The sequence below is a fragment of the Belonocnema kinseyi genome, chromosome 2 (assembly GCF_010883055.1).
Source record: "Belonocnema kinseyi isolate 2016_QV_RU_SX_M_011 chromosome 2, B_treatae_v1, whole genome shotgun sequence".
Lineage (NCBI taxonomy): Eukaryota > Metazoa > Arthropoda > Insecta > Hymenoptera > Cynipidae > Belonocnema > Belonocnema kinseyi.
This window is the reverse complement of record NC_046658.1, coordinates 133992456-134002499: the sequence shown is the minus strand read 5'-3', so window position 1 is coordinate 134002499 and position 10044 is coordinate 133992456. Positions and strand designations below refer to the sequence as shown.

General features: G+C 37.8%; 1 protein-coding gene across 1 annotated transcript; it reads left to right on the top strand.

The window, feature by feature from the left end:
- LOC117168345 lies at positions 1–9731 on the top strand. Its single transcript, XM_033353924.1, has 3 exons — positions 1–330; positions 435–599; positions 9419–9731. The coding sequence occupies exons 1-3, from the start codon at positions 16–18 to the stop codon at positions 9614–9616; spliced, it is 678 nt and encodes a 225-aa protein (XP_033209815.1). The 5' UTR covers positions 1–15; the 3' UTR covers positions 9617–9731.
- Positions 9732–10044: the final 313 nt, after the last annotated feature.

Genomic DNA, 10044 nt, shown 5'->3' with positions numbered 1-10044 from the left:
TAATAGTATAGTATTATGCATATCAAAAAAGGAAAAATAGTTTGGTATTTTTTAAGCCGTATAATTTTAAAGCTAACTATCTTTCCGAGTGTCAAGCATTATTTCTTTAATCAGATAAAAATTGACTGTATAATAAGGATTTTTTTACTTTTTCAGACCGCATTCACAGTTGATGTCAACAGAACCTATTTCTACAATAATCCGAATCCGAACAGTAATCCTTTCGTTAGGTCATATGATTTACCGAATAGGGGTGTAGATAAGACTTCAGATGATATTGAGATCGAATGGACCAGTCCTGTAGACTATGAAAATAAAAAACTTCTTCGGGTAATGCAAGAGTAGTGTTCGATTATTTATTGAAATTGTATTTCATCAAATTAAATCGATAAATAAGCGACATCTAAATTGACTCTATCAAATTTTTATTGCAGGTAAAAGTCACCTTCGACTATCATGGGAAATTTCCTACAGAAGTCACATCGTTTAGCCCGGTCGATTATATACCCGATAGTCACGTAATGAAGAATGTAGGACTGAATTTTTTTGATCGAATAATGACCGTGAGAGTGCGCGAATCTTCTGTATCCATCACTAAGGTACTGTCTTAAGACTCGGTTTACTATAATAATAGTGGCTTTCTTACCCGATAATACTGAATAAATCAAATAATTAATATAATTAATCAAAATATATTACAACTAACAAAAAATAACTGCAGAAGCTGGATGTAAAAGTAGTTCCGTGTACGAAAATATAATTACCTAAAAAAATTAATTTAATTATTTTCTTTTTAATTAATTTTCAACACTGAACATGATTGTTTAATTCAATGGATGGGGTTTTTAAATAAAAAAGATAAATTTAGAACAAAAATTGGTATAAATTTTGATGAAAAAAGGATGTATTTGATATTTAATTTAGTGCAGTTGTAAATTTTTAATCAAAACCGAGTGGAATTCTATCCGTACAAAGGAAAATTTTCAAACAAGTTGGAATCGTGTTTCGAAAATTATACACCCTTATACAATCAGAGGAAGAACCAGACGTTTAGCAATCAAAAAAGCGACCAAAATGAATATACCATATAAACAGAGATATTATGCGCCTTTATCCTTTAGCAGAGAAATGTGGGCAAAGTGTGAGAAAAGAACATCGTAGACTTTTCCTACTTAAATACCCAGAACTAGCCACACAAAAAATGAGCAGAATCTGCCAGATCAAAACGCACCAATATCTGCAAGCAGATTGCTTTCGGCTGTTTAAATATCTGCTATCAAAATGGAAGTGGAGCAGCAGCTTCCTATTGATGAACTCCCCTTGAAAAATGTGGACAACGAAGACTTGAATAAAGCTGTAGGCATAGGTGCTAGGGATAATAAACATTATGCACCGGCTTATTAGAATCACATTCGCATATTAATAACGATAATTTGGACAGGGAAATCCCAGAAAAACTACAGCACTTTGAAAGGAATTTTGGTCATGTTTCACTAGAGTTCAGATATGTAGAACCAACACTAAGGCGTTGACCAATAGGATACGTGAACAGCAAGGTTTTACCTACGTATTTGATCGTTGCACAAACAGCGTTAGAGGTGCAAACTCTTTTATACTGTGCACCTGTAGCAACCATTAGACGATTAACTCAATATAAAAAAGGACACACAACCAGAAGGCTGATGAACCATGTTTCTAAAATCAGACACCCTCGACACATCGAGTCATTAAAACCAGCAAAATTGAAGGACATTACAGATAGCCAACGGCAGAGACTTGATGTTCTTACTACCAGATTACATCGAAGAAGAAGCGTAGTACAAGAAGGCAACAAAATCGTAGCTTTCAGGCAGAAGAAAGAAGCTTCTATTGTTAACTAAGTGTAAAGCAAAATAACAAGCAAGACACGGAAGTTCCTCAATTGGAAGATATGACTAACTACTAGTACGATTTATGGGCGAAAATAAACAGATGCAATGTGGATACTGTGTAGTTAAAACCGGAGAAAGCAAGGGCAAGCAATAGCCCTGAAATGCAGCTGACAAACATGACAGCTTTAGATGTTGCGTTGGCAAGGTTTATAGGAGATCATTAAACCCCCAGATCGGTCTCTAGGCTTTATGCTCCAGGGTACTACGTATATGTTATCTAAAAAACCAGAAGCACAAAATCTATCTCAATTTCGACCTGTAGTCTGTTTTTCCACAATTTATAAATGTCTTACAGCTATCATTGTAGATAAGCTTTATTCTCATTGCGACGAAAACGACATCCTTACAGAAGAACAAAAATGATGTTGTAAAAACTCGTGAAGTTGTACAGATCCAGTCACTATAGATGTTGTTGCATAGGTACACAATTCATAATAATGAGAATAATCATCAAGTGATCGATCGCAAAAAGCAGTTTTCCAATGATATCCCAATGGAGTTCTGACTAGATAAATGCAGAACAATGCATTTAATCAGAGGGGATTTAGGGACCACAGATTTAGAGAACAAGTTCGAAAATGACATAAAGCAATAGGTCCGGGCGAATCATATGAATATATGTTTATCCTTGAATCTAAGGGTATTCAGCATACGATAGTTAATACAAGCCTAATGGCTGCCTTTGCTACGAGACTCCGATTAATAATGAAGAGTTTACTTAATTCATCAAACAAAAGCAGAAAAATTACACATATACCATCCTTTTCCTCACATACTCCTTTGGGCTCATCAAGTGATCTAACAACGGCCTTGAAAAATTAAACAGAAGCGTCCACGTAGAAATAATGAAGCACCGAATACAAAAAAAATTTATCATTTGAAAGGGTAGTTCTACCACGACATATAGGAACCAGGGGAGTTGTTAATGGGGCCTTGAATATCAGAGCAGAATCCAGACAGGAATAAGAAATACAATGGATTCAGAAAGCCATTCACGGACGTAGATGACTGGTGCCGATTATGCGAAAATACCAACAAATCCATCGAGAACATTATTGATGGCTTTCGCGTAATGGCTCAGAGAGAATATACGCACAGACATAATGATTTAGCGGGTATTATACGTCAACCACTTGCCCTTAACCTAGGACTCTTGAAAGAATGGATGCTTTTTATGGATAAATCCCGATGCCAGTTTTAGAAAGCACAGATAAATTTAAAATTGGCATGTTACCATCCAAGCTGTATCTTACATCCCGGCCTATTGACCTGACATAGTGATGCGAGAAAAAAGGTGCAAGAGTCTACATCATTGACATTGCTTGTCTACTTGATCGAAATTTGTGTTCAACGTATACAACCAAGATCCACAATCATAGCGACTTAAGGCATGAAGTACGGACCATATAAAGTACTGCAAATCATGCATCTATACATGGCATTATGATTTGAATATTGCTTATCTACAATGATAGCTGTAAGACATTTATAAATTGTGGAAAAACAGACTACAGGTCGAAATTGAGATAAATTTTGTGCTTCTGGCCTAGAGACCGATCTGGGGATTTAATGATCTCCTATAAACCTTGCCAATGCAACATCTAAAGCTGTCATGTTTGTCAGCTGCATTTCAGGGCTATTGCTTGCCCTTGCTTTCTCCGGTTTTAACTACACAGTATCCACATTGCATCTGTTTATTTTCCCCAAAAAATCGTACTAGTAGTTAGTCATATCTTCCAATTGAGGAACTTCCGTGTCTTGCTTGTTATTTTGCTTTACACTCAGTTAACAATAGAAGCTTCTTTCTTCTGCCTGAAAGCTACGGTTTTGTTGCCTTCTTGTACTACGCTTCTTCTTCGATGTAGTCTGGTAGTAAGAACATCAAGTCTCTGCCGTTGGCTATCGGTAATGTCCTTCAATTTTGCTGGTTTTAATGATTCGATGTATCGAGGGTGGCTAAATTTTAGAAAAATGGTTCATCAGCCTTCTGGTTGTGTTTCCTTTTTTATATTGAGTTAATCTTCTAATGGTTGCTACAGGTGCACAGTATAAAAGAGTTTGCACCTCTAACGCTGTTTGTGCAACGATCAAATACGTAGGTAAAACCTTGTTGTTCACGTATTCTATTGGCCATGCAATAAGCATCTTGAATATAAAGGAGTCAGGAGGGTATTGTTAGCAGCTCAGGAGGCGGTTTTATTAAACACCTGTCGCATTCTAAAAAACTTTATTGCCCACCATGAAGCAAGTGACTAAAAACCTGTAAAGTAGCAGATAGTAGTTCTAAGAAAGAATTCAAAGATAACTGTTGCAAACTCCACCGTTGGGTGAATATGCGTCCGGAATATGCTCATAAAATGCTTTAGTATTGAAGTGATCAGGTATAGTTTCTACTCAAAGGGGGGCTGAAAGCTCTGTATCAAAAAGAGCAAAATACTCGAGAAAACATACCACTTGCTACAGCAAGACCACTGTTGCAGATAGCCTATAATGCCAAGATGAGAAATAGGAGATGAAAAATCCAAGAAAAAGTTTTGCTAGAGACGGAAAAATTAGCTGAAGCTAATGCTACTCTTCCTGATTTGCTTCCTAAAGATGCTTAACTCTGGAATCTGAACTGTGTAGCTACAAAAAGGCGGCCTCCCTGCTTAGCGAAAATAGAAGTTATGATACTTTAGTACGACTGAGCAAGGCTCACGAGCGTATGGCACAGCTTCAGTTTAAAAGTGGATCAGCTGTACTCTTTCAATAGATAAAGAGCGCCTTATTCGGTGAAGTTGTTGTGCTTGTGAAGTGGATTCAGACAAATTCCACCTTTTGCACTCACCCTTTTCGTCTTTCAAACAGAACGTCATTTGCCGTTGAAAATCTGCATAGCCGAGAACACATTCAAGTGGTCTGGGAACAAGTATACGGAGATACTCATGAGGTAGATAAAGAAGCTTTAAATATTTCACTATTTCGTAACTTTTGCTAGAAGCAACCATTGCAACGTCTAGAAGAGAACTGTTAAATTATGACTGCTGACGAAGAGAAGAAAGTTATCGCTAGAACTAAAAACTTTTCAGCACTAACCTATTCACCGGCATCCTCAAAGAGAGGATATTAAGAACTATCCAGCCGGTATGGAGTGGAGTAGTTAAACAACGGGGATACAATAGAGGAATGACTGATTGCATAGAGAATTTGTTAATAGACGGGTGTATTACCCAGGATTCCATCAGTTATCGACGCAATCTGCACATGGTCTGGATTGACTACTGAAAAGCATTCAATAACACGCACTACAAGCTACTCATTAAGCTCCATGAGTACCTGGAAGAACATCTAAAAATTTTGAGAAGTATGAAAGAGCTTATGCTCTTGTAGGTGACACCTATGCTCTGGCTACCTACGCGGCCTGCCTACCAGAAGACAATTTAAGGTCAAACACTTTTTTACATGAGCGACTTTAATCTGTCTGCTTCTTAAAAAGAGAGCTTTACAAACTTTGTGGCGGCAGTAAATAGGTACTCGAAAGTTATTCGCTTTAGCTTTGTACTGGAAAAGTGTGCCTTCATCCATTTAAACCTAGAAATACTAGAAAATACATTAACGCGTGACAGTCAGGATCTTCAACTGATAGGTGGAAATAAAATTCAACACCTTGGTAATGGAGCAACGTATGCATATCTTCGAATTCTGCAAGCAAAAACCTAAGATGTGCATGTATTAAAAACGGCTCTTGAAAATAGTTATCGCAAAATTCTCACAAAAATTTGGGCTTTCGAATTATCTGGGAAGAATAAAATCCAGGCGAACAATATTTTAGCCCTTTCTATACTGTTTTATACGTTTGGTGCAGCAAAATAGAACGTGGATAAGTTGCAGCAGTTTGACCCAATCACACGTAATATAATGACAATCCATCCAAGTTATCATCCTAGATCTTCTGTACCTCGTGAATATCTTCCTCGAGATAAAAGGGGTAGAGTTATGCAGAGCTTAGAGTGTCTACATCGAAAAACGCTTTTAGCTACACACTGCTCAGTTCTAAGAAGCACAAATTTTCTAATGCGACTCTTACACCAACATGAAGTTTTTAGCGTTGCAACGTTTCTCTACCGAGCCGCAAATAGAGCAGCAAAGAAGCTGTCTATCCAACATGTTTCTCGAATCTGCTAGATTTTAATCGAAGATGGAGGGATTTCTTTTCGCCTGTCAAGACGTTTTATGCATGAGACGTGTGTCAGCGAAATTTGTTCCAAAACTACTTAATTTTGATCAGAAGATTCATCGCATGACCATCGCTCAGGAGATGTTGAATGAAGTCAATAATGTTCCTGATTTTCTCAAAAGGGTTATCAGGAATTCTTACCACAAGGTCGTACGGTCAATAAGGAGTATTACCTTCAAATTATGCGCCGTTTGCGAGAGGCGATACGCACAAAATGTCCGGAACTTTGGAAAAACAATTCGTGGCTTTTGCATAACGACAATGCAACTGCTCATTCATCGTTGCTTGTGAAAGATTTTCTGACCAAAAACAGCACCACAGTCGTGCCTCAGTCTCCATATTTACCGAATTTGGCCCAAAGTGACTTTTCTTTTCCCAAAACTGATGAGACCCATGAAAGGCATCATAATATTTTTTGAGAAAACCATAAAGTCACCTTATTTTTTGAACACACCTCGTATGCTCAAAGTATGGACGCTTTTGGCACATAGAGATACACAATGCGACACAAAAAGTGTTTTATTACCATAGTCGACATTTCTATCATGTTGATCCAATGCCCGTCTCGCCATACGCCCAGTGGGAACTGAAGTCTGTTGTAGAGAATAATCAGTGTGAGATGTACTAGAATTTTTCATTTTCCACCACTCAACATATCAGTGCTAAATCACGGAATACGGGAAGTAAAAGTGGGCGAAATACAAAGCTGTTCCTTTCGAGGTGAGCAGGCTGTAACAAGGCTACCACGTCCATCTTGTGGTTCTCATAATCGACTGCTTTGCATGTATAAAAGCTTTATTTCTTAGCCAACTGTACAAAATGCCGACTTACGAACATCAGACTCAGACGATCGCAAGTCAGATGCAAAGGGCTATTTTTCTGGGATCACTGCATCTGGTCCGAGAACACTGTTCCTCTTAACATTGTACCCATTGCCGCGTAAGGTCATGTACGGCTAAAGACTGCAGTGTAAGGAACTGCGTTTTACGATTTATCTTGTGTAAATTTTTAGATCTTGCTTACCTTCTAGAATAGGAGCATGAGTGGATGATGTATACGTTTCAATTGCGTCGCGATTAGTTGCTTTAAGGAACTATGATCATAGGTTCTAAAGCCTACAACTTCTATCACAAAATTAATAACGAAAGATGCATTGGCTTAGACAGTAAATTACTTTACGTTAGAGGTCCGGGATAGGTTTCGTCCAATAGCATTAGAACTAACATTTTCAAGAAAGATGTTCTCTATCGGGCTCTCGAGAATAAATATTTGGATCCCTATCAGCGGGCTCTCCAGTTTGAGTTTTGGATCTCTGTAAACACAAGGAGAACATAGAGTTTCAAAATAACGGCTTACATTACCATACCATGGAATCTACTAACGACTTGACGCAATTTGCGAACATGTTTGTTCGCGAAGTACCAGGTCATGAGTACGTGAGGGTGTAAGGTAGGCCAACATAATAATATCAGTAACATTAGCAGCTCTATGAATGCATCTAGAAGTGAATAATGTCACCTCCAACGCTCGCACCCGCTGATTAACTATAACAGCGGTAAAATACGAACTCCAAACTGCACCATGCACGTAATCTTGTGCCTACAACATCATCGCAAGAGATTTCAAATATCGTGATGAATTAACTTATAAGATCCTCATCTCATCAGTCACTTGATTTAGTCCGTGGCTATGATGAAAAACCAGGTTCACAACACCCAATTTGCGTGCAGTTATAGAACAACTAAGCAGCAAGATGCAGCTGTAGAAGCCGTTGAACCGTTAGGCTGCAGAAATGGGCCTACAATGTTCGAATGACTCAATATAGGAAAATCAATGAAACCAGGTAGCTTATACAGTAGGACCTATCGCAACGGCACTCGTCCCATCGGAATTCTCGGAGGGAAGTAGTCCCCAGCCATAAACCTCTCCACTTATATTTTGAAGTAGTTTATTTTTTTGAAGTATTTTAAAGTGCCCGGTTGCACGTGTGGAATTTCGAATTTCGAAAAGAATTACGAATTCTCTTTCTCCGGAAATGTAAACTTGGGGGGGGGGTGTTTTCCCCTGTAACTCAGAAAGCATTTTTTAGGCCACCCTAATCCACATAGAGTTTGAACTAGATAAATTCAGAACAAATTATTTAATCAGAGAGAAATTAGGGACCGCAAAGTTAGAGAACGAGTTCAAAAATTACATCCAGGCAATAGGTTCGGGCGAAACATATAAATATCTTGGTATTCTTGAATCTAAGGATATTCAGCATACAATAGTTAAGACAAGCCCGACGACTGTGTTCACTACGAGACTCAGATTGATTATTAAGAGTTTTCTCGACTCGGCAAACAAAATCAGGGACAAAATCAACACATATTCCATACCTGTCCTTACATATTCCTTTGGGCTCACCGAAACCTGGTTGACCGGTATCAATTATGTGGAGATACCAACGAATTTATGTAGCACATTATTAATAGTTTTCGCTTAATGGCTCAGAGAAAGTATGCGCACAGACAAAATGATGTAGGCGGCATTATACATCGACAACTTGCCTTGAAACTATGACGTTAAAAACAATGGATACCTTTCTATAGATATATTCTAATGCATCTCTTAGAAAGCGAACATTGAAGCTTATATTCGGATGTTACTATCCGACCGGATCGTTACATCCAAGACAATTGACCTGATATCGTGATGCGGGAAAAAAGGTGGAAGAATTTACATCATCGACATTGCTTGCACACTTAATATAAATTTTCAGTCAACCCATGCGGCTATTCATAAAATACTCGATACATTCTTAAGAAACTTCTGAACCACCTCCGCCTACGTAATACCATTCAATTGCTCTGAACCTGAAAAATAACACTTCACTATACTTTACTATCACGTATTTTGGGAACGAACCCTATAAAATCATGCATCTATGCATTCTATTGTGATCTCGGCTACAGGCAATGGGAGTAAGTAAGGTATTAGCAGCAGCTCAGAAGGTTCTAAGAAAAAATGCAGAGGTGACTGTTTTCACCTCCATCGCGCGCGACCACTGTTTCAGTATCACATCAGTGAAGGACGAGATCCAAACTACACCATGCTTGTGATTGTATACCTACAACATCATCGTAGAAGGTTTTAAGCATCGTAATAAGTTAAATTACGACATCGTTATGTCATCAGTCACTTGACTTATTATGTGGCTATGATGAGAAAACAGAGATCGCCCGAGTAAGATTTTAGAGAAAAAAAAATTAATAATTTTTCTTAATTTCAGGGGGCCACACCAGTTATGGGACATCTTAAGTGGAATCGAAATTATGCAACAGGTATTCATTGCGAGGAACCTGTTAAAATCACTATGGAGATGACAACCGTGACAGAAGACTACTATAAAGGAGATTCTTATCAAATAACTACGAAAGCAGTCTATGAAGGAGAGTTCAAAACTGATGGAGATTGGTGTCCCAAATAATGAAAAAGTTTAAGAAATTATTATTCCGAGAAATGCCCTTAATTTAAAAATAATACAGAAATAATGATTCAATAATAAATACAGTACTTAACGGGTTCTTTAATTTTTTACCACTTATGACTTGTTATTGTTTATGACTTGATGTGACTCAATTTAGTGTGCAAAAAGCTCAATGCCGATATCATCCAGGCCAATTTGAGCTTTCAACACTTTAAGTTGAGCAGAGCCGAGCTGAGATCGAGTCGGGTCGAGTATTCACTGGTTTCGAATCCAAAGTCCAAATTTGATTATCTAAAATATCAGATCAAAGATAGCGGTCTAAAGATTAAAAAAGATATATGATTTGCAAAAAACTTGATACTGGGAATTTTAAAAGTCTTTTGTATTTGCTTGAATGCTTTGGAATTCGGTTGCATTTTAGTTATCAC